The sequence below is a fragment of the Oryctolagus cuniculus genome, chromosome 11 (assembly GCF_051225735.1).
Source record: "Oryctolagus cuniculus isolate XC-2025 breed Fujian yellow rabbit chromosome 11, ASM5122573v1, whole genome shotgun sequence".
NCBI classification, from domain to species: domain Eukaryota; kingdom Metazoa; phylum Chordata; class Mammalia; order Lagomorpha; family Leporidae; genus Oryctolagus; species Oryctolagus cuniculus.
In genome coordinates, this window is record NC_142877.1 from 45,763,313 (window position 1) to 45,788,430 (window position 25,118).

Here is a 25,118-nt window from a genome sequence, read left to right on the forward strand (position 1 = left end):
GCCGACGTCCCCGCAACTCGGACTCACTCCGGGCCTGAGACCACCTGGCGCAAGCGCGCCGCCCACCCCTCCACCCACAAGCAGCCCAGCCCGGGACCACCCGGACCCCGCGGGCCGCTCCGTCAACCTAGCGGCGAAGTCCCCTTCCCGGCTTCCTCGGCGGTGACGCCGTGACATCACTTCCGGTCGCTGGCGCGCACGTGGGAGGAAGTGCCGGTGTCGGCGGCGGCCGCTCTGCCTGTCTCTCCGGTTACGCTGGTCCGCTGGCCCGGCCGCTGCGCTGCCGCTATGGGAGTCCCGGCGTTCTTCCGCTGGCTCAGCCGCAAGTATCCGTCCATCATTGTCAACTGCGTGGAAGAGAAGGTGAGGAAGCGCCCGGCGGCCGTCACGCTAGCGCCCGGGAGGCCCCGGAGAGCCTAGGCCGCGGCTCTCGGGCCCGCCGCCTGTCTTCAGATCCCGGGGAGCCCGCACTCCTCTGTCGCAGCCCCGCGGGCGGCCGTGGTGGGACGCGGGGTTGACCGCGGGCGCTCGGAGTCTGGGGGTCCCGAGGAGCGCCCGGGGCGGGGCTAGGGCCGTTCGGGGTCGGAACTGGCGGGAGAGCCGCTCCTCCCCTGCCCGCTTTTTTTTTTTTTCCCCTTTCCGATACCGGAAGGCCCCGCCCACGGCTTTGTTTCCTCCGGGGATCGCGCAGTTTGGGTCTGGCCGGAGGCTGGGGACGGGCCGTGCGGAGTTCGCCTGTTAGGGAGGCGCGGGTGCTAACCCTGCCTGTAACAAACTGCCTGGTGCAGTGACCCAGGGGGCGGGCATTTTTTGTTTGTTTCGTTTGTTTCCTGGCCCCTCTCTCGAGGGTCTTCCCCGGCGTGTGTGTGGCCGGTTAGTTGCTCTTGGTGGGATCTCAGGTTAAAAGCACGTTGGAAAGTCGAGGGCTAGGTGGGAGTGTGGATGAGTGCCCCCCTCTTCTCGGCGTGCGCTGGCTGACTCGTGTGCGAGCCGAGTCGGGGTGCTTTCAGTTTGCAGGATTTTTCCTGCACGCTCTCTGAACGGAGGCGTGGGTAGAGCTTGCGAACTGGGCAAGGCCTGGGGGCGCTCCCAGTCCCCTTTCGCTGGCACCCATCGGGAAGATAACTCTGATTTTTACTTTTTTTAGCTGCAATCCGGGGAGAATCCGAAAGCCTGGTTTTGGTGGCATTCGCGGTCTTCCTGGTGCTCTGCTTAAAGCGAATGTTTCTTAAAGACTTCTACCACTTCTACCAACCTTTCATTACACTTTTCCTTGCGCTGGGGTTGAACGAATACAGACAATACTAGTTCCTTGTTCCACACCTTCCCCTCCCGTTTCTCCGCTCAGAACTGTTTCGTTTCTGTGTAAATACTTGATGTATCAGTTTTGCGCCCAGCTGTTGAGTATCAGCGGTGATGGAGGCCTTAGTTACTTTATAACTTTAAGTAATGTGCCTTTGTTTTTTAAGGCCATCCCTAGTACCAGGTATCACTTGGTGCTTTTCAGAGCTTCATCTCCGTTTTTCTCTCTCCGCTTCCGTTTCAGTGGGAGTCTGGTTTGTCAGATGTCGTTTTATATTGTTGGCATCCAAAGTTGAAAATTGTTGGTGTTTTGACTCCACAGATTTGTTGTAAAGTCTGCAAGCTCAGATGTTATTGTGGTTATCGTTACTGCAAATTCAGATTTTGTACTTTGATTCTGTGTCTTTTGCTTTTTTTCTGCTTTGGTGTTGCTTTTTTTTTTTTTTTTAAGATTTTATTTATTTATTTGAAAGTCAGAGTTACACAGAGAGAGCAGAGGCAGAGAGAGAGAGAGAGGTCTTCCATCCGATGGTTCACTCACCAGTTGGCTGCAACGGCCAGAGCTGCGCCTATCCGAAGCTAGGAGCCAGGAGCTTCCTCCGGGTCTCTCACGTGGGTGCAGGGGCCCAAGGAATTGGGCCATCTTCCACTGCTTTCCCAGGCCATAGCAGAGAGCTGGATCGGAAGTGGAGCAGCTGGGTCTTGAACTGGCACCCATTTGGGATGCTGGCACTTCAGGCCAGAGTGTTAACCCACTGTGCTACAGCATCAGCCCCAGGTGTTGCCTTTTTTTTCCCCACTTTACAGCTTTCCGCATCCTAACTTGACGTTTTCTATTCTCTTGGAGATTCCTCTGGGGTCTATGTTGGAAGGTTTCCTTTTTTATTTTTAAAATGCCTTTCTTCAGAGAACTTCTTTTATTTTTTTTTTTTAAGATTTGTTTTTATTTATTTGAAAGAGTTACAGAGAGGAGAGAGAGGAGAGTGAGAGTGAGAGTGAGAGAGAGATCTTGTATCCACCAGTTTACTCCCCAGATGGCCATGAGGGCCCCAGGCTAGGCCAGTAGCCTGAGCTTCTTCCCTGTCTCCGATATGGATGGAGGGGCCCGGGTACTTGGACCCTCCTCTGCTTTCCCAGGCACATTAACAGGGAGCTGGATTGGAAGTGGAGCAGCTGGGACACAAACTGGTGCCTATATGGGATGCCTGCGATTCAGACAGTGGCTTTTACCCACTACGTTGGCCCCAAAGTTACTGTTACAGAGCATTATCGTTCATGGCTTAAATGCTTCCTTTGTTTTTGATTCTCAGTTGACTTTTTTAAAAAATAGTGTTTGACAGGGCTGGAGCTGTGCTGGAGCTGATAAAGCTGCTGCCTGCAGTGCCAGTGGGATGCCGGTTCAAGTCCTGGCTGCTCCACTTCCTGTCCAGTTTTTTTTTTTTTTTTTTGACAGGCAGAGTGGACAGTGAGAGAGAGAGAAAGGTCTTCCTTTTCCGTTGGTTCACCCCCAAATGGCCGCTGCAGCTGGCGCACCGCGCTGATCCGAAGCCAGGAGCCAGGTGCCTCTCCTGGTCTCCCATGTGGGTGCGGGGCCCAAGGACTAGGGCCATTCTCCACTGCACTCCTGGGCCATAGCAAGAGCTGGCCTGGAAGAGGAGCAACTGGGACTGAATCCGGCGCTGCAGGCAGAGGATTAGCCTATTGAGCCGCGGCTCCAGCCATCCCATCTAGCTTTCTGCTATGGCCTGGGAAAGCGTTAGAAGGTGGCCCAAGTGCTTGGGCCCCTGCACCCATGTGGGAGACCTAGAAGCAGTTCCTGGCTCTGGATCAGTCCAGCTCCAGCTGTTGTGGCCATTTGGGGAGTGAACCAGCAGATGGTAGATGGATTGATCTCTCTCTCTCTCTCTTTCTTTCTCTCTCTCTTCCTCTGCCTCTCTGTGACTTCGCCTTTCAGACAAATAAATAAATCTTTAAAAAAAAAATATTGTTTGAGAGGTGAGTTTTCTGACTCATTGTGGGGCTTAACATCTCCATTCAACCCTGATACACATGAATCAGCATTCATAGCTAGGAATAGAATTCAGGTAATGAAAATTATCTTTTTTTTTTTTTAAAGATTGATTTCTTTGAAAGGGTTACAGAGAGGGACAGACAGGGAGAGAACTTCCATCTACTGGTTCACTCCCCAAATGGCCACAGTGACCAGGGTTAGGCCATGCCAAAGCCAAGAGCCTGGAACTGCATCTGTGTCTCCCTTGTGGGTGCAAGGCCCAAGGAGTTAGGGCATTTTCTGCTACTTTCCTAGGTGTATTAGCAAGGAGCTGGATCAGAAATGGAGCAGCCAAGACTAGAACTGGCACTCTTATGGGATCCTGGTATCACAGCAGGTAGTTTAGCCTGTTGTACCACAACACAGGCGCCTAGCTTTTTTTTTTTTAAATAAACTAGTTAATGTTCATAACAATTTCAGTGTGCGAGTGATTTATTCATTTAACTTACAGATGGCTAACACTTACATTTACCATGCTAGGCAACTTTTGACTGTATTGATTTTCTTTTTTCCCCAAAGAAATTTTTATTTAAGGAACACAAACTTCATGCATTTCTTTTTTTTAAGATTTTTTTTTATTTATTTGAGAGGTAGAGTTATAGGCAGTGAGAGGGAAAGACGGAGAGAGAGATCTTCCTTCTGTTGGTTCACTCCCCAGATGGCCACAACGGCCGGAGCTGGGCTGATCCGAAGCCAGGAGCCAGGTGCTTCTTCCAGGTCTCCCACATGGGTGCAGGGGCCCAAGCACTTGGGCCATCTTCTACTGCTTTCCCAGGCCATAGCAGAGAGCTGGATTGGAAGAGGAGCAGCCAGGACTAGAACCACGCCCATATGGGATGCCAGTGCCGCAGGCAGAGGATTAACCTGTTGCACCATGGCACCGGCCCTCATGCATTTCATAAGTACAACTTTAGGAATATAGTGGTTAAAGTTTAATTTTATTTACTTGATTTTATTTTATTTATTCAAGAGAGAGGTCTCCCATCCTTTGGTTCACTCTCCAGACAGCCACAATGGCTGGGCCTGGGCCAGGTCAAAGCCAGGAGCCAAGAGTTTCATCCAGGTCTCCCACATAGGAAGAAGAGGCCCAAGTACTTGGATCATCTTCCACTGCTTTCTATTGATTTTCTAAAGGCACTGTTCTAATCACTTTTGACTGCTGGTTTACTTACTACTGTTATTACTGATGAGAAAGCTGAAACACAGAAGGATTGAGTAACAAGTCTAAAGGCCCTGAGCTAAGAAACATCAGAACCAGGGCAGAAACAAGGAAGGACGTGCTCTTTGTGAAGATCTACTTTCATTATTCGGTGTGGATCAGCTTTTCGTTCTGAATTTTATGTTTTCCTTGACAGTATAAACGGCCCTGATTCTGTACGTAGGCATAACTTTTATCTTAGGTCTAGAATATTGTGTTCTTTAGTTTTAAGTATTTCTTGACCTTTTTCCCCTTCTCTCTCTAAACTCAATATGGGTCCTCCAAGAATGATTTGTTTATTTTCATTGATAAATTTATTGTTTGCTTATTTCAAAGCAGAAAAAGAGACCGATCTTCTGCTGTTTCCCTTCTCAAATGCCCACAACAGCTGAAATGGGCCTGGCCAAAGCAGGGGCATAAAACTAACCCAGGCCTCTCATATGGGTGGCAGGAACACTCGCACTTGACGTTATCTATCCGCAGTAACAGAAGCCAGAATCTGAAACAGAGCTGGGGCTCAGGCACTCCAGTATGGGATGAGGGCATCCCAAGGAGGAGTCTTAACTGATGTGCCAAATGCCATCCTGTGACTGATTTTTAATTTTTTGTCCTCTGGCTCCCCCCCCCCCCCGCCCCCATTTCTTCCCTGTTTGTAGCTTTATTGAAGTACAAATGACAAAAAATAAACTACTTCTGTGAAGGGTGGAATTCCATGCAGCCATCACTACAGTCAAGACAATGAACTTGACCTCTAAAACATTCCTTCCCCCACTTTGTAATTTCTCTCTACTTCCCCTCCCTGCTGCTCTGTCAGTCAGCCACTGATTGGCTTTCATTCTCCTTGATTTTGTGTGAATAGAATTATACCTTATATGTTCTCGCTCTTTTTTTTTTTGGACAGGCAGAGTGAGTGGATAGTGAGAGAGAGAGAGACAGAGAGAAAGGTCTTCCTTTTGCCGTCGGTTCACCCTCCAATGGCCGCCACCACGGCTGGCGTGCTGCGGCCGGCGTACCTCGCCTATCCGAAGGCAGGAGCCAGGTGCTTCTCCTGGTCTCCCATGCGGGTACAGGGCCCAAGGACTTGGGCCACCACTGCACTCCCAGGCCACAGCAGAGAGCTGGCCTGGAAGAGGGGCAACCAGGACAGAATCCGGCACCCCGACCGGGACTAGAACCCGGTGTGCCGCTAGGTGGAGGATTAGCCTATTGAGTCGCAGCGCCGGCCCTTCCTCTCTTTTTAAACCTGGCCCAGTTAATTTTCATTCAGTATTGTTATTTTGAGATTTATCCCTGTTCTCACAGTTATGAGTTGTTCATTTCTATTTATTTTTAGCTAGTATTCTCTGTTGTGGATGTACCACATTTTGTGTTTTCTTTCACTTTATTGCTGAACATGTGGGTTGTTTCCAGAGCTTGACTATTTCTAAAAACAAAATCTGAAATTCTTCTTTTTTTAACATCAGCTATCTTTTTTAAAAAAATAATTTATTTATTTGAGAGAGAGAGAGAGAGTTACAGAGGGAGAGACAGAGAGAAAGGTCTTCCACCTGCTGGTCACTCCCCAAATGGCTGCAACATCAGAGCTGGGCTGATCCAGAGCCAAGAGCTTCTTCTGGGTCTCCCATGCAGGTGCAGAGGCCCAAGCACTTGTGCCATCTTCTACTGCTTTCCCAGGCGCATTAACAGGGAGCTGGATTGAAAGTGTAATAGCCAGGACTTGAACCAGCACGCACATGGGTTGCTGGCACCGCAGGCTGAGGCTTAACCACTATGCCACAGTGTAGACCTCACAAAATCTAAAATTAAAAAAAAAAATTCTTAAAAACATGATGTATTTTTATATACTGTTGGGTTCAGTTTCTTGAAGTTTTCTTGAGCGTGTTTGATTATGAAAGGTCTTTGCAGCATTCCTGTAATTAATTCACTGGCGTGAAAGGACATCCTGCTCCTGCAGATCGAGGCCCCCTGGATGTCTCAGGTGGTCCCTCCCTGAATCTGGCAGGGACTGGAGCAGGGCTCAGGCAGCTCTTCGCTTTTCCAGGATATTGTATGACTGGCGCCTTCTACAGTTACTCTGGAGAACTACAAGCAAGAGAGTGAGCGAGAGATCTGAGTTGGTCCAAGGCTACTCAGCAAACTTGCCAACACTGGTTATTGGATTTTTAGAAATAACCATCCTAGTTGGTTGTGAAATGTTATCTAATTGTGGTTTTGATTTACATTTCCCTATTGACTAATGGTGTTGATCATTTTATATGCTTATTGGCCGTATATCTTTTTGGTGAAATGTATATTTTGACTTTTTACTGCTTTTTAAACTGGGTTGCACTTTGGTTTTTGAATTCTAAGAGTTTCTATAAGTCCCTTGTTAGAGACATATTTCGCAGATGTTTTCTCCCGTCCTGTGGGTTGTCTTCAGTTTGTTGAAGGTTTCCTTTGAAGGATAAAGGTTTTAAGGTTTGACGAGAAGTCTTTAGTGTTTGTATAGATTTGTCTGATATCAGTATACCAGCTGTAACTTTCTTGGGTTTGCTGTCTGCATGATCAGCCTCCCTTGTCCATTTGCTTTTATATTGGATCGTGTTTTTTAAATCTGACAATCTAATCTGCCTTTTTATTAGATTGCATGAACCGCTAATGGTTAATGTATTTGTTTAGTTGGTTTCACATCTGCCATTGTATTTCTTGTTTTCTAGATAGCCTCTCATTTTTCTCCTCTATTCCTCCTTTACTGCTTTGTCACTACTTTTATGGTGTATTTTTCAGTGTCATTGCTTTAGGGTTTACCATATACATCTAATTAAAATCAATTTAAGGTTTGTGCTGTTTTTTTTTTTTTTTTTTTTTTTTAAGATTTATTCAATTACTTGAAAGACAGAGTTCCAGAGAGGCAGGGATAGATCTTCCGTCCACAGGTTCACTCCCCAGATGGTCGAAATGGCAGGAGCTATGCCGATCCGAAGCCAGGAGCCAGGAGCTTCCTCTGGGTCTTCCATGTGGGTACAGGGGCTCAAAGACTTGAGCCATCTTCTACTGCTTTCCCAGGCCATAGCAGAGAGCTGGATCCGAAGTGGAGCAGCCAGGACTTGAACCAGTGCCCATATGGGATTCCAGCTTTACCTGCTATGCCACAGCTCCAGCTCCTATAGTGGTACTGTTACATACCTCAAATTCCCATCCCTTCCTTTTATGGTATTATTATAATACACATCTGTAACGTTATAGCCCAATGGTCAATTCTTTCCTTATCATCTGTAGTCATATCCTTAGCACATTGCAACTTTGCTTCCATCTACCTCTTTCTGTGCTATTGTTGACACATAATGCTACACAAATGTTCTATAAGTTCAACAATATATTGTATGTTTCACACAGTTGCTCTTTAAGTTAAGAAAGGAGGAGCATACACTCTGTTTTTGTTCATCTAGGAAAGTCTTGATTTCACTTTCATTTTTTTTTTTTTTTTTTTTTGACAGGCAGAGTGGACAGTGAGAGAGAGAGACAGAGAGAAAGGTCTTCCTTTTGCCGTTGGTTCACCCTCCAATGGCCGCTGCGGCCGGCGCACCGCACTGATCCGATGGCAGGAGCCAGGATCCAGGTGCTTTTCCTGGTCTCCCTTGGGGTGCAGGGCCCAAGCACCTGGGCCATCCTCCACTGCACCCCCTGGCCACAGCAGAGAGCTGGCCTGGAAGAGGGGCAACCGGGATAGAATCCGGTGCCCTGACCGGGACTAGAACCCGGTGTGCCGGCGCCGCTAGGCGGAGGATTAGCCTAGTGAGCCGCGGCGCCGGCCGTCATTTTTTTTTTTTTTTTTTGACAGATAGAGATAGACAGTGAGAGAGAGAGACAGAGAAAGATCTTTCTTCCGTTGATTCACCCCCCAAGCCGCTATGGCCAGCGTTGCACCGATCCGAAGCCAGGAGCCAGGTGCTTCCTCCTGGTCTCCCATGCGGGTGCAGGGACCCAAGCACTTGGGCCATCCTCCACTGCCTTCCCGGGCCACAGCAGAGAGCTGGACTGGAAGAGGAGCAACTGGGACTAGAACCCGGCGCCCATACGGGATGCCAGTGCCACAGGCGGAGGATTAGCCAAGTGAGCCACAGCGCCAGTCCCTTCACTTTCATTTTTAAAAATATTTATTTATTGGGGCTGGCACTGTGGCCTAATAGGTTAAGCCTTCACCTGTGGTGCCAGCATCCAGTATGGGCGCTGGTTCAAGTCCTGGCTGCTTCACTTCCAACCCAGCTCCCTGCTGATGTGTCTGGGAAAGCAGCAGCAGATGACCCAAGTAAGCTGTTGGACCCCTGCAACCATGTGGGAGACCCGGGAAAGCTTCTGGCTCCTGGTTTTGGTCTGGCCCAGACCTGGTCGTTGTGGCCATCTGGAGCTAACTGGGGATTGAACCATCAAATGGAAGACCTCCCTTTCTGTCTCTCCCTCTCTTTCTGTAACTCTGCCTTTCAAATAAATAATAATAGTAAATCTTTAAAAATGTTTGTTTATTTGAAAGGAGGAGAGACCAAGAGAGATGTTTTGTCTACATCACAAATGCCCTCAACATCCAGGGCTATGCCAGGCTGAAATTAAGATCCAAGAACTCCATCCAGATCTCCTGAATTGGTGGCTGGAACCCAAGTACTTGGACCATCATCAGTTGTCTCTTAGCAGGAAGCAGAATTAAAAGCATGGAGTAGCTGGGACTCAAACTGGCACTTAATATATAGGATGTGGATATTCCAAGTGACGACCTAATCTGTGCCACAATGCCTCCTGCACCTTCTGTTTTTGTTTGTTTGTTTTGTTTTGTTTTTTTGTTTTAAAGATTTTATTTATTTGAGAGGCAGAGTTACAGTGAGAGTTAGAGGCAGAGAGGTCTTCCATCTGCTGGTTCACTCCCCAGATGGCGTCAGTGTCTGAAGCTAAGCAGATCCAAAGCTGGATGTAGGGGCCCATGGACTTGGACCATCTTCATCTGCTTTCCCGAGCTCAGCAGAGAGCTGGATCTGAAGAAGAGCAGCCGGACTAGAACCAGCGCCCATATGGGATGCTGGCACCACAGATGGAGCATTAATCTGTGCCACAGCGTTGGCCTCTCCACCTTCAGTTTTAAATGGTGACTTTCCTGGTTATAGAGTTCTTGGTTGATAGTTCTTTTCTTTTCTCTCAGTGCTTTTTAAGTCATACCACTGACTGTCCTCCTGTCTTCCTTCTTTTTCTTTTTCTTTTCTTTTTTTCTCTTCTCTTTTTTCCCTTTTCTCAATATTTGTTTATTTATTTGAAAGTCAGAGTTACACAGAAATCTTCCAACTGCTGGTTGACCCCCTATGTCTGCAACATCGGGGGCTGGGCCAGGCTGAAGCCAGGAGCTTCTTCCAGGTCCCCCACATGAGTGGCAGGGCCCAAAGCACTTAGGCAATCTTCCCCTGCTTTTCCCAGGCCATTAGCAGGGAGCTAGATGGGTTCCCACATGGGGTGCCGGCATCACAGGCAGTGGCTTTACCTGTATGCCACAATGCTGGCTCCTCTGCTCATTTTCTTTACCTTATATAAGCTGTATGAATCTATCTTCAAGTCTGCTAATTTGCCAGTTCACATCTGTTGAGCCCTTCTAGTGAATTTTTTATTTCTCTTTTTCTCTGTTGATAGTCTCTTTGATATGACTTTTCATCATATCTTCTGCTTCTTTAATCATACTTTAGTTTTGTTTGCATGTTTGTAATAACTAAAATCACGTAACTTTGTTGAACCCAACATCTGGTCAGTCTCAGTTAATTTTTGTTGTTGTTTTTAAATTTATTTATTGGGGCCAGCATTGTGGTACAGTGTTTGCAATGCTGGCATCCCCATATTGGAGTGCTGGCTCGAGTTCCTGTTTAATGCCTCTGGGAAGGTGGTAGAAGATGGTCCAAGTACATGGGCATCTGACCTACTCATCTTGGAGACTGGGGTGGAGTTCTGGCTTCAGCCTGGCCTAGACCCAGCTGTTGTGGCCATTTGGGGAGTGAACCAGTTGATCACTGTCTTTCTGTGTCTCTCCCTGTCTCTTTTGCTCTTTCAAATAAATAAATATATTCACTCAGAATGACCATAGATAGCAGCCTGGGTTTGGCCAGGCTGAAACCAGGAGCCAGAAACTCCATCTGAGTCTGCCTCAGGTGCTTGGCCATTAGCTGCTGCCTTCCCAGGTGCATTAACAGGAAGCTGGATCAGAAGCTGAGGAGCCAGGATTTGATCTAGGCACTCTGACATCGAATGTGGACACCCCAAGCGATGACTTAATGTGCTGTACCACAGCTCCTCCTTGACTCACAGTTTCTGTTGCCTGCCCTTTTCCTGGGGTGTATGTCATAGGGTAGAGCTTGTTGTTGTTTGGTGGGTTTTGTGTGTGTGTGTGTGTATGTGTGTTGTGTGTGTGTGTGTGTGCTTGACTTGATAATTTTGTTGCAAACAGAACATTTTAGATTATTATAGTAGCAACTTGGGGTATTGATCCAGCCTCCTCCCCACCCAGACTCCTTCCAGATGTTATTTGCTTATTTATTCACTGCATTAACTGTGTTTCTCCATTGCTGTATTATGCCTCTGATGCTGCCCAGAGAGGTGCAGTTTTGGGCATTCCTGCAGTTATCCTGGGACAACAGTGGTACAGACAGGACTCTCTCCTGAGCAGTTGTGTCCTTTGTTCTGTTATTTCAAGAATGCCCAGAGTGTAAGTTTCTCTTCAGGCTCTTCCATTTGAATTGTAGCTCCTTCCAGGGATTGCTTTATTCTTTTCTTTTCTTTTTTTTTTTTTTTTTTTTTTTTTTTAAGATTTATTTATTTACTTGAAAGTTGGAGTTACACAGAGAGAAGGAGAGGCAGAGGCAGAGAAAGAGAGTGTCTTCCTTCCTTTAGGTTGCTTCCCATCCCAGTTGGCTGCAGTGGTGGGAGCTGTGCTGATCCAAAGCCAGGAGCCTCCTCTGGGTCTCCCACGTGGATGCAGGGGCCCAAAGGCTTGGGCCATCTTCCACTGCTTTCCCAGGCCACAGCAGAGAGCTGGATCAGAAGTAGAGCAGCCGGGACTTGACGTGGCACCGCATTGCAGGCGGCAGCTGTACTCTATGCCACAGTGCCGGCTCCCCAGGGATTGGTTTCTGAAGTTAGTGTTTGGTGTTTGTGCCCACCTGGGAGAGCTTCTCCTAGCTGTCTGAATTCCTCAGGTCTCTTCTACAAACTAGCTAGCCTGCAGAGAGATCTTTACTGCATATCTCCTCCTAATTGCTTTTTCATTATAGCCTTCACTGTTATGAAGAGTGTCTTTAGGTGTCAACCTTGCTCTGCTGTTTTGCAGTTGGAACCAGTTCCAGTGTTTTTCTATTTTCTTGATTAAGTTGCTGTTTGTTCTGAGAACCATATCAAAAGCTAAATGTTTTTGTTTTTAAAGTAAATTTCAGCAGTTTTGCTGAGTAGCCATTCAGAAGAGTCCTTCATCCATTGTATTGGAAATTGGTCTCTCTGATAAGATTTTATGTCTGAAACATGGGAACCAGTTTCATGTCTTGTATATTTTGTATACTCCATAGAACTTATTGTTCTTGGTTCTTGGTACACACCCCATTGAATCCAGTGGAATTACAATTAATCAGACTAATGTACTGGTTAAGACATGGACTTTTTTTCTCACTTTTTAAAAAAAAATTATTTGACAGGTAAAGTTATAGACAGTGAGTGAGAGAGACAGAGAGAAAGGTCTTCCTTCCATTGGTTCACCCCCCCCCCCCCAAATGGCCGCCACAGCCGGAGCTGTGCCAATCCGAAGCCAGGAGCTTCTTCCCGGTCTCCCATGCGAGTGCAGGGGCCCAGGCATCTGGGCCATCCTTCACTGCCCTCCCTGGCCACAACAGAGAGCTGGAGTGGAAGAGGAGCAACCGGGACTAGAACTGGCGCCCACATGGGGTGCCGGTGCCACAGGTAGAAATTTAGCCAAGTGAGCCACAGCGCTGGCCCCAAGACATGGACTTTAAATTTAAACTACTGGGTTCAAATTTTGGTCTCTGGTGGTGTTGTGGTTTTGGAAAGAGCCTTTTAATCTCTAAGCATGTATATTCTTGTTTGTAGGGAAGGGTACTACATACCTTACAGAGTGGTTTTAGTGTAGAATAGAATAATCCATGAGTAAAGACCTTTAGAACAGTGCTTGTTACATTTTAAGTGCTCCATAAGTGTTAGTGATAATTATCAGTCCTGTTTGCCAAACATGTAAAATGAAGATCTAACACACGTACAACCTGAAAAAGCACTGATCACCCACTAGCATCCAAATGCTCTATTTGGCAAATACATCAGAATTGTAGCCCAAAAATTTAAGCCAAAATATAGTAATTGAAATTTTCATCAACCTTTTGGCTATTTCTCCCTGAAATGTCACCCATACTTTTTTTTATTACTTTTGTGTAGTTCCAAGCTGCTTTAAGGGCAATAAAAAGGTAAAAGTTCCCAACTTGATAGGAAAGAAAGAAACATATGCTGTGGTTGCTGAGATCTGCAGTTAGAAAGAAACTTAGTATAGTGGGTACTGTCTGTGTTTTGGCATTCATTCATTGGGGGTTTTGGAATGAGTTTCCTACAGATAAGGGAAACCACTGTATAAACATCATTTTTGGAGGCTGGTGCAGTGCCGCACTAGGTTAATCCTTCACCTGTGGCGCCGGCATCCCATATGGGAGCCAGTTCTAGTCCCGGCTGCTCCTCTTCCAGTCCAGCTCTCTGTTGTGGCCTGGGATAACCGTAGAGTATGGCTCAAGCGCTTGGGTTCCTGCACCCGCATGGGAGACCGGGAAGAATCACCTGGCTCCTGGCTTCAGATCGGCACAGTGCCAGCTGTTGCAGCCATTTGGGTCGTGAGCCAATGGAAGGAAGACCTTTCTCTCTGTCTCTCTCTCTCACTGTCTGTAACTCTACCTGTCAAATAAAATCTTTTTTTTTTTTTTGACAGGCAGAGTGGACAGTGAGAGAGACAGAGAAAGGTCTTCCTTTGCCGTTGGTTCACCCTCCAATGGCCGCCGCGGCCGGCGCACCGCGCTGATCCGATGGCAGGAGCCAGGAGCCAGGTGCTTTTCCTGGTCTCCCATGGGGTGCAGGGCCCAAACACCTGGGCCATCCTCCACCGCACTCCCTGGCCACAGCAGAGAGCTGACCTGGAAGAGGGGCAACCGAGACAGAATCCGGCGCCCCAACCGGGACAGAATCCGGCGCCCCGACCGGGACTAGAACCCGGTGTGCCGGCGCCGCTAGGCGGAGGATTAGCCTAGTGAGCCGCGGCGCCGGCCAAATAAAATCTTTAAAAAAAAAAATCATTTGTGTATTTGTAGTATCTTTGCTTCTTCAAATACCTCATTTATCCTTTTTTTTTTTTTTTTTTTTTTGACAGAGTGGACAGTGAGAGAGAGAGACAGAGAGAAAGGTCTTCCTTTTTGCCGTTGGTTCACCCTCCAATGGCCGCCGTGGCCGGCGCGCTGCGGCCGGCGCACCGTGCTGATCCGATGGCAGGAGCCAGGAGCCAGGTGCTTTTCCTGGTCTCCCATGGGGTGCAGGGCCCAAGCACCTGGGCCATCCTCCACTGCACTCCCTGGCCACAGCAGAGAGCTGGCGTGGAAGAGGGGCAACCGGGACAGAATCCGGTGCCCCGACTGGGACTAGAACCCCGTGTGCTGGCGCCGCAAGGCAGAGGATTAGCCTAGTGAGCCGCGGCGCTGGCCAAGTACCTCATTTATCTTGATTTGTTGGCATCTTTCTGTACAAAAATACTGCCTGAACTTAGTATTTGGGATGCATGTATCCCTTTTTTTTTACATTGAGTGGTGAGTATGCTTCCTGTTAGGCACAGCTACCTTGCTTGCCATGCTTCTGGCCAAAGGTGCTCTCTGTTCCTTCCAGGGATTGTTTGTTAGTCTACCTTTAATCCAGCTTCCCTTTGACCGAGTTCCTACATTGTTTGGGAGTGCTGTCTCAAGTTGCCTGAGACGTGGGAGGAACAGAGGGCAGGCATTGACCTACCAGGCTGTGTCCCTGCAGCTGGTTCTGTTGGATCATGCAGAAGCTGTTCCTCGAACCCCCCCTCTCCCCAAGCCAGGGGTACTCTTGTGTTTGTGCCCCTCATATCTGCACCCCCAGCTGTGGTTGCTGTGCTCCGTCGTCAGTCAGAGCTTTGGATTCCCTCTTGATTTCTTAACCACTGAAGGTTCTGCTCTGGTTTTCCACCATAGTTATGCAATTATTTTTGTTTGTTTATTAAGTCTTTCATATGGTTTTGGGGTAGAAAGGGAAAACTGAAGTATGTGCTCAGTGTGTCATCTGGGGAACCCAAAAGATAATGAAAAGTTATTATTATTTGACATAAATTGGTTTTAGGGCCCAGAGTAGCTCTCATTCCAACTGCTTTTTGATTGATTAAGGATTCCTCTTTAACCCAATGGGAGGCACATTGGTATAGTATTTCACGAGGCTTTTGAGGAGTGAATTGCTTTGTTGAGTGAGAAAATCTCCTCTTAAAGGAAGTCTGAATTTGCATAATAAAGTGTATACTGTGTCTACAGTACTCTTGAAGGGAAAATATGTTGAGTTTTCTTAATTGGAATGCCTGGAGCTCCTTTCTCAAAATTAGTACCTGCCTGTACTATCCTCCCCACACCATGCTTTTTTCTAGGTAGTAGAAGTAGAAATGCCCATGTAGCTACATTTGGTATTTTTTAAAGAACTGTAATATTCCTAGTGCTGTGCTAGAAACTAGGGCAGGGGTTAGTTTGCTAGCTATCTCTTGTTTTTGTGAATAAAGAGTTAGTGAAAAGTGGCCATACACATTCATGTAGATACTGTTTATACTGCTTTCATTCTACAAACCCATATAGGAGTTATTGAAACTGAGATCATTGGCCAACAAACCTGAACTGTTTGCTCTCTAGTCCCATGGGAGGCATACAAAAATGAGTCTTCACTCCTCAGAGGGTCACAATGGCTGGGGCTGGACCAGGTGGAAGCCAGAAGTCATGAGCTTTTTCTGGGTCTCCCACATAGGTGGCAGGGGCCCAAGAACCTGGGACATCTTCCTCTGCTTTTCCTAGGCCATTCACAGGGAACTGGATTGGAAATGGGAGCAACTGGGACTTGAACCATTGCCCATATGGAATGCCGATGTCGGCTTTACCTGTTACGCCACAATCCTGCCCCCACTAATATTCTTCAGTGCCTTGCTCTAATTCTTCAAATTTCAACTGTGTCTGACATTCGTTTTGAACTTACCATGGCTTATTGATCATTTTCTTCTTGATGGGCTTACATTGACCTTTATTTTTATTTAAGATTTTTACTTATTTATAACTTTATTGAGATACAATTTATATAACATACATTGAACAGTGGGTTTTGGTGTATTTACAGTTGTACAGGCATCGACCATTATCTAATTTTAGAACGTTTTATCATATCCCAAAGGCAGTGTTGTACCTATTAGGAGTCATGTCCCATCTCTCTACCTTCTTAAAATTACTACTAATCTACTTTCTGTGTCTAGACTTGCATATTCTAGATGTTTCATATAAATGGGATTATGCAGTGTGTGATCTTTTGTGATTGGCATTTTTCTGTTAGTGTAATGTTTTGCAGTTCATTCAAGATGTAGCAGGTACATGATGAGCTTTGAAATTGCCTTTTTTTTTTTTTTACCGTTGCCTTGTGTTATTTGGGAAACTGTTATTTTTAAATTACTTTCACTATTAATAACTAAAAACTGGATTTCATTTTCTTAATCTTTTGCTGAAGCTCTGGAAGAAAAAGACAAAGGTAATATCATTTGTAAAAATAAAATTGAATCCCTATGGGAATGAATAAACCCTTACTTTTGAAAAACTTACTTGTAGTTGAGCTAGAACGACTAGGTTTAAAGCTATGGAAATGCTACAAGTGAATAAGCAAAATTCTAAGGAAATGCTGGAGGAGGAGATCATGTACAAAGTGCTAAGCAGTGAGTGGCATTTCATTGGAATCTAATCTGTATGAAACCAGTACAGTTTTAGGACGTGGGTGTTGTCAGAGAGGAAGGCATTCTGAAAGGAGAAGCATTATGCAAAGGCATTGAGAGATGAAAGAGCGTTTCTAGGAACATCTGTGATGTTGTGGCAGGATAGGAGACTAAGAATCCAAGTTCACCAGGCAGCACTTGTTGTGCAAGTCATTGGAAACATTAGGAAAGAGAGAGGTGCATGAAATTTAAGTTCTAGAGGGGGAGCTCTGACAGTGTAAAGTGTGGGCTAGGGCAGCCACACAAAGGTGGTCATAATTTTTTTGGGTGAGAGATGATAACTTAAGGTTGTTCCTAGTAGAGGGAGTGAAAGGAGATGAAATGGAGGCAGCATTTTTTAGGTCAGATTTATAGGATTTACTGATGTGGGTGGTGAGGGAAATTAATTCCAAGATTCCAGTAGTCTCTCATTTGGACAGTTGAATGACTGGGGAAATTGGTAAACATCCCCCACACCATCAAAACTAACTTCTTGGAAGGCATTAACTTTGTGTAGTGACATATCTGCTTCCGTTTGTTTAAAGTGTAAAATAGCTTCATATCTTAAAATGTAAAGATTACTTGAGTATTTTATTTCCAGTTCAGAAATGAAACATAGGTTCGTACTGAACCTAAGATCTGTCATTTTTAGACTTGAACAATCAAACTACTATTAATTATCACTTCCTCATAGCCAAAAGAATGCAATGGTGTAAAGATTCCAGTTGATGCCAGTAAACCTAATCCAAATGATGTGGAGTTTGATAATCTGTATTTGGATATGAATGGAATCATCCATCCCTGTACTCATCCTGAGGACAAGTACGTAACCTGTTTTTGTCACTGATATCACAAGTCACAGAGGAAATACTGTATTGTATTACATGGTTTGCTTGTCATTATAGACCAGCACCAAAAAACGAAGATGAAATGATGGTTGCAATTTTTGAGTACATTGACAGGCTTTTCAATATTGTAAGACCAAGAAGACTTCTCTACATGGCAATAGATGGAGTGGTAAGTGCTAACAATTAACTGAGAAATCTCCATTTTTGTATCTGCTGTGCTCTCAGTGTCTAGAGTGAGAGTAAGTTAAATAATGAAAAATATTGCTAGTGGTGAGTTTGAGAAAGGGAGCCTCATCCTTCAGTCATTCACCTAAGCATTTCATGGGTGTTGGATGAGACTGGTGTGGTGGGGAAAGGCTTTCCGGATTTCTCCAGGGTGCCAGGTAAGTACCCCTTGCCTTTGGCCACACTGACATGCTTGGGTAACTGCAGGTAGTTTGGATTGAAAAGAGAAGTAGAAAGACAGCTTGAGACAGCTTGAGAATGCCTTAGATGCCTCACTCAGGAGTTTGAACTGTGTCCTGTGGTCATCAGGATGATTAAGAGGGAAATATCTGACTGACCTACGACCTATGATAATAATGTTAATAACTTAGGCTAAAAGTGACCAGCAAACCTCATACAGGAGTGTAAGGAAAATCATAGCTGTGCTTTTTATTTATCATTAAATATTTATTTATTTGAGCGTCCGAGAGAGAGGACACATACACACAGAAGACTCTTCCATTCCCACAGCCCTCAGCAGCCAGGGCTGCCAGATTCTCTTTCTTTTGGATTTAGTACATCCTAGTGGCTAATGGGATGATTTTGAAAGTCCAAAGAACCTTGAATCTAAGAAAACTAACTTTTCTGTGAGATTCTTTTTACTCAGTGAAGAATCTTAGCTACTAGGTGACTTAGTTGAAGTTATAGTAGGGTAAAGAATAAAGAGAAAAATATGTCCTTTTTAGAGTATATTCCACTCTACATTCAGCTAAATGTCTTGAAGAATAGCTTCAATTTTACCACAGTATGCCCTTCCAGGTATAAAATATGTGCACATTTCTGTATGTATAAGGGTATACATGTGTATACATCTTTTATTAAAGTGTAAATGTAGGTCACAGTACTTGGTAATTGAGATGGCTACAAGAGATGACTCCTTTATAGGAAAAAGAACTGTTTAAAGACACCACACATTACCTAGATGTAGATAGAGTATTCCAGAATTCCTTCTGACCCTAAAACTCAATTCAGTAACTTTCAGAATTTTTCTTTTTCTTTAAAGATTTGTTTGCTTATTTGAAAGGCAGAATTAGACAGTCTTTCTTCTGCCAGATCATTCATCACGTGACTGTCGTAGGAAGTCTGTCCAGGTCTCCCCTATAGGCGGCAGGGGCCCAAGCACTTGGGCTATCTTCCACTACTGTCTCAGGCTGTCAGCAGGGAGCTGGGTGAGGCATGGAGCTGGGACACAAACCAGTGTGCATATGGATGCTGGTGTCACAGGTGGAGGCTTAACCCACTGTGCCACAATGCCTGCCCCCTAGAATCTTACAGTTCATTCAGAGTGATTTAAATTACATTTGGTTAGAGTGATTTAAAAGTACTTTTAAAGGCTAGAACATTGTGCCCTTTAGAATTGTTGTGCTTTATTCAAAAGACAGTAGTAATTATGAACTTTATTGTGGGCATACAAAGTAGAAGTGCATCAGAGTCCTGCAGGTGAAAAATAAGCTAGTTTTCTGTTGCTCTTAGGGGACATTGTACATCCCATTTGGAGATCATCCTTTCCTGGGGTCTTGGCCGTAGGGAAGGTCTTCCCCTGATCAGCCAGTCATCTCATGCTTTCCTTCGTGGGGACCTGGAAGCAGTCTAACCCAGGGCAGCTGGCATTAAGCTGTGGGCCATGCAGCAGGAAGTGCTGTGGCTTCATAGGATGTTTGTTCATTTCACATGTCATTTGCCTGATTCAGCTCAACATTTAGGGTCTTTCTTTTTTTTTAATATTTTTTATTTTTTTAAAAGTGTATTTATTTGAAAGAGTTATAGAGAGGGAGAGACAGATCTTTGATGTGCTGGTTCACTTCCAAATGGTTGGCAATGGTCAGGGCTGGGCCAGGCCAAAGCCCGGAGCCTGGAACTCCATCTGGATCTCCAGTATGGGTGGCAGGGGCCCAAGAGCTTGGGCCATCTTCTGCTGCCTTCCCAGATGCATGAGCAGGAACTGGATTGCAAATTTAGCAGCCGGTACTCTAACCGTTGCCCACATGGCATGGTGGCGCTACAGTTGGTGGTTTAACCTGCTGTGCCACAGCGCTGGCCCCAGCCTTTTTTTTCTTGGTCCAAATTTAAGTTCTGAAGATCTACTGTCTGTCGTGAAAGAATTGTTAGACATATTATTTAATCTTCCTTCCTTTTTAGTGTACTGCTTTTACAAGCATGAGTTTAAATAATTGTTCTGATTTATCTGTGAATATTTTGAATAGTGTTACATGACTATGAAAATACATGTTTTCAGGCACCACGTGCTAAAATGAACCAGCAACGTTCAAGGAGATTCAGAGCATCAAAAGAAGGGATGGAGGCAGCTGTAGAGAAGCAGCGAGTCAGGGAAGAGATATTGGCGAAAGGTAAAGACTATACATTTTGAAGTTGGCTTTTGTACAAGATAAATGCAGACAGGGGAGGGTGATAGCTTTACTTAAAAAAAGTTTTAATTGAGGATCTCAGAAAAATACATGTTTATTATTAGTAAAATAGTTCACAAAATCTTTCATTTTTCATTTAAAAAAATTATTTATTTTGGTAATCAGAGTTACAAAGAGAAAGAGGGGGAGAGGCAGAAAGAGAGCTTTCATTAACTGGTTCACTCCCCAGATGGCCACAGGAACCAGGAGCCTCATTCAGGTCTCCCATGAGGGTGGCAGGAGCCCAGGCTCTTGTGCTGTCTTCTGTTCCTCCCAGGCACATTAGCAGGAAGCTGGATTGGAAGTGGATCAGCCAGGACATGAACCACTGCCCATATAGGATGCCTGCATCACAGGTGGCAGTTTTACCTACTACACCGTGATGCTGGCCCCAGAATCTTTACTCATTAAGAAACTTGTTCACAGGCTGGCACTGTGGCATAGTGGGTAAAGCTGCCACCTGCAGTGCCAGCATCCTGTATGGGCACCAGTTCAGGTCCTGGCTGCTCCACTTCCAATCCAGCTGCCTGCTATTGTACATGGGAAAGCAGTGGAAGATGCCCCTGCACCCAGATGGAAGACCCAGAAGAAGCTCCTGGCTTCTTTGGATAGGCACAGCTCCGGACATTGTGGCCATTTGGAGAGTGGACCAGCGGATGGGAGATTCTCTCTGCTTCTGCCTCTGCCTCTCTCTAACTCTTTCAAATAAATAAATAAGTCTAAAAAAAAAAAAAAAAAGAAAAAAAAGCTTGTTCATTTCTAAACTCTACAGTAAAAGAGAAAATTGGGAATAAAAGGAGGAAACTCTTGTAGGGAGAGGAGATTGCCTACCCCTTTCAGGTGAGTGTAGCTTTTCAACTAACTTTTTCGTAAAGTGGAAATACATTGAGTGTTGCCTCTTGTTTTCTGTGGCTGTCAGAAAGCAACAGTTGTGCAAACCTGTTTGCAAGAGGTTATGGATGGTTGCAGCAGACTGATTTCTATGTTGTTCTGCTACATAGGAATATAATAGACCAGGAAAACCACATTTTATTGGCTCAAGATAATTGTGCATTACACTATAGCATCTTTTTTTTTTAATATTTATTTATTTGAAAGAGTTACACAGAGGCAGAGAGAGAGACAGAGAGGTCTTCCATCTGTAGATTCACTCCCCAAATGGCCGCAACGGCTCGAGCTGGGCTGATCCGAAGCCAGGAGCTTCTTCTGGGTCTCCCACATGGGTTCAGGGGCCCAAGGACTTGGGCCATCTTCCACTGCTTTCCCAGGCCATAGCAGAGAGCTGGATCGGAAGTGGAGCAGGTGACTCAAACTGGCACCCATATTGAATGTCAGCGGCTTTACCTGCTATGCTACAATGCCGGCCCCTATGGCAGCTTTTTAACTGTAATCAGCTTGACCTGCATCATGATAAATTTTGTTATTTTAATTTGCTGGAAGTATGCAAGTATAGTTACTTTAGCTACAGCTTATAATTAAGACTCTGAGGCCCGGCGCCGCGGCTCAATAGGCTGATCCTCCGCCTAGTGGCACCGGCAGACCGGGTTCTAGTCCCGGTCGGGGCGCCGGATTCTGTCCCGGTTGCCCCTCTTCCAGGCCAGCTCTCTGCTGTGGCCCGGGAAGGCAGTGGAGGATGGCCCAAGTGTTTGGGCCCTGCACCCCATGGGAGACCAGGAGAAGCACCTGGCTCCTGCCTTTGGATAGGCGTGGTGGGCCGGCTGCAGCGCACCAGCCATGGCGGCCATTGGAGGGTGAACCAACAGCAAAAGGAAGACCTTTCTCTCTGTCTCTCTCTCTCACTATCCACTCTGCCTGTCAAAAAAAAAAAAATAATAATAATAATAATAAAAGACTCTGAAAACTGTATTTATGACAGTGTTTTTGATTTTAAGGATGTCTTCAAAGAAGATGTAAAATATATTTGTTCTTGAGAGATAGCTAATTAGTGATATAAAGGGAAAAATAATTTTTATATCCTAAAGGCTAGTACTTTTTTATCTTATCAAATAAAGCTCAACATCTTAATTTCATGTTTTCTGAGGTAATTTTATCTTAAGAACTGTTTTCAGAATTAAAGCTCTTAACTGTGTGTGTGTGTGTGTGTGTATGTATGTGTGCGCACACACATACAAGAGAGAGAGAGGGAGACTGTCTTTATGTTGTTAAAGCTTAATCCAAATTTGAGGGAAGGAGTCTTGTTGTCTTCCCTAAAGGGAGCACAGTGTTCCTTAGTTGACAGCACTTACTTTCCTTTTGTGTTTGAACTTTTCATTGTTGTTCTAGCTTCATGTTGTGTAATCTACCTCACTTTTTATGGGGAGAAGAAAACATTGCCTTTTTTCTGTAGGTGGCTTTCTTCCTCCAGAAGAAATCAAAGAAAGATTTGACAGCAACTGTATTACACCAGTAAGTAGTCTCATACTTGGCTAGCTATTGCTAACTCTTAAATGATAGGTTAATTTATTTCCTTCTGTCATTTTAGGGAACTGAGTTCATGGACAATCTTGCTAAATGCCTTCGCTATTACATAGCTGATCGTTTAAATAATGACCCTGGGTGGAAAAATTTGACAGTAAGTTTCACATTTTTGTACTTCACCAAGATTAGGATGATCGTTTGAGGCTGTAGTTTGATATGACTGATATTATTTATCCTTTTTCCCCCCATAAAATGCTAGTTGAATGTCAGAGAAAAGAGAAGATTCTAGGATTATTGGAAATGGGATGCCTTGCATGACCAGGTTTTATATAGCTGTGTCTTCTTGCAATGCTGATTTTGTTCTGTTAGTATCACTATGAAGTCACTGAATAGGAGTCATAATTTTTAACATATATATGTGTATATGTGAATAATTTTTAAATAGAAGTTTCTGTCATTAAATATCAAATTTAGCAATATTAAAGTTCTGGGGCTGCCTTTGAGAAGCCTGTATCTTAATAAATACTAACATAAAACTTAATTGTATTTAATTTTGGATCCATAAGCTTGTTTTCGTATTAATTAGCTAGAGTAAATTGCATTTAATGAGTACTTTTTATTGACTCTCGTGGGGCTTATTTGAGCAGAGTGAGAGAAGTTGTGAACTGACCAGTTTTTCTGGTGTCTAGTTTGCCATAGCTGTTTCCTTCCTTTCTGTTTCATATTGTACCTTAGTCAGTGAAGTGGTTTTGGTGTCATACATACATTATTCAGAAATTTTTCCAGTTAATAACTATCCTAATATAATTACTTCAGTTTTTCTTAAGATAGTTATTTTGATTTTTGTGTTGATAGAAAATTGGAGATGAGCTGAAAGTGTTCACACTTGTTTTTAAATAGGTAATTTTGTCTGATGCCAGTGCTCCTGGTGAAGGAGAACATAAAATCATGGATTACATTAGAAGACAAAGAGGTAAAACTCATTCATAAGTATTTGGTTATGTATGTCTTATTACAGAAAGTTAAGACATTAAATAGGAATATTTTGGCTAGATGTGATATTTTTGTAGTGTCCAATATATTTATGTTTCTCCCCTTTTTAGCCCAGCCTAACCATGACCCAAATACTCATCATTGTTTGTGTGGAGCTGATGGTAAGTTTGTTCTTTGAGTTGTGCTTTTTTTGCACTAAGCTACAGCAGGTTAATGGGCTGATGTGCAGCCATGGGTTATCCATAAGCTGTGTGGAAATTCCAAAATGCCTTTTTTATTTAATATGTTTGAGAGGGAACTTGTATTGAGTTGCTGCTAAATCTGTGATCAGTGATCGCCTGTCTTTATTTCATTTTTTACATTTTTTAGCTGTTTAATATAGGTGCATGTGCCTTTAAAATGGGAAAGGTTCCAAGTGTTTAATCCTGAGTGGTAGTCTATGTTCTAGAGTCCCACATCTGGAGGACTTCTTGTTGACCGAGAACTGCTAGGAAATCTTAGGCTTTTTGGCTTTGCTGCCTCTGCTGTGTGCTCATCTGGGCTTTTCTTTGTTGGTGTTCTTTGATTATGGTAAGGATCCTCTCAAAGTGCTCACCGTTCAGTGTTTTTCTCATTATTGATTGATAGCTGATCTCATTATGCTTGGCCTTGCTACACATGAACCCAACTTTACCATTATTAGAGAAGAATTCAAACCAAACAAACCCAAACCATGTGGTCTTTGTAATCAGTTTGGACATGAGGTCAAGGATTGTGAAGGTTTGCCAAGAGAAAAGAAGGGAAAGGTAAGAACTTTGAGATGGTGGCTGCCTCGTTTAGAAAAAAAAAAAGAAACAACTGTTACCATGTAAAATGTAAATAACACAAAATATTTCATGTTAACTTTTTAAGTGTACAGTTTATTTAATGCTCTTAATGCTATTTGCATTAATTACTCAAATTAGCTCATTTTTAAAATGGATAAAGAGAAAGTTATACTTGATTATTTTTTCCTTGCTTGCTCGGATGTATCTTTTTAAAGTGCTTTAAGCCCATATTCAAAAAGATGCACACACTCATTCTTTATACTTTTTCTAACATAGCCTATCTCTGCAAGTGGCTTAGTTCTTGTATGGATTGTGCCCATTTGCGTGTGATTTGCTTGTAGAAGTTATTTGTTTCAAATGGTTACTCTTATTAAAAAAAACTAAAATCAAATATGTTAAACTTCTGGATACCTTGAAGTTACTCCCAGTTACCATGTATTTTGGGTTTACTTGGTTATATTCAGTCTCCTTTAATGGAATTTCTGTTTTGAAAATACGGTGTGGGGAAAAAATGAGCAAAGGAGATACACTGTATGGTTTCTGATTGGCAATGCAGTAAGGCCCTATGTGTGTATCTACGAGTATATGTTCACAGAGAACAGAGTGGAGACATAGGCATCACAGTATTAATATTGGTTGAATGTAGGTTAGGGATTGGCAAACTATAGTCCTCCAGATTTGACCCATGAGCTGAGAATGGTTTTTACATTTCTGAAGAGTTGTACAAACAAATGAAAGGAAATGTAGCACAGACTGCATGTGTCCCACTAGGACTAAAATATTTGCCAACTGGGCCTTGA

General features: G+C 44.4%; 1 protein-coding gene across 5 annotated transcripts in view; it reads left to right on the forward strand.

Annotated features, from left to right (window-relative positions):
* The first annotated feature begins 200 nt into the window (after positions 1-200).
* The window catches only part of XRN2 (5'-3' exoribonuclease 2), an 81,996-nt gene continuing 57,078 nt past the window's right edge, over positions 201-25,118 (forward strand). For 3 of the 5 annotated variants that reach the window (XM_002710942.6, XM_008256330.5, XM_089307371.1), the window contains exons 1-9: positions 201-363; positions 17,279-17,406; positions 17,490-17,601; positions 19,933-20,044; positions 22,449-22,507; positions 22,584-22,673; positions 23,420-23,492; positions 23,623-23,673; positions 24,140-24,297. In XM_002710942.6, the coding sequence (XP_002710988.1) occupies positions 289-363; positions 17,279-17,406; positions 17,490-17,601; positions 19,933-20,044; positions 22,449-22,507; positions 22,584-22,673; positions 23,420-23,492; positions 23,623-23,673; positions 24,140-24,297 (858 nt within the window). In that variant the 5' untranslated portion in view covers positions 201-288. The remainder of the gene's footprint in view (positions 364-17,278; positions 17,407-17,489; positions 17,602-19,932; positions 20,045-22,448; positions 22,508-22,583; positions 22,674-23,419; positions 23,493-23,622; positions 23,674-24,139; positions 24,298-25,118) is intronic. The other 2 variants (XM_008256331.5, XM_089307372.1) reach the window with 1 other exon arrangement.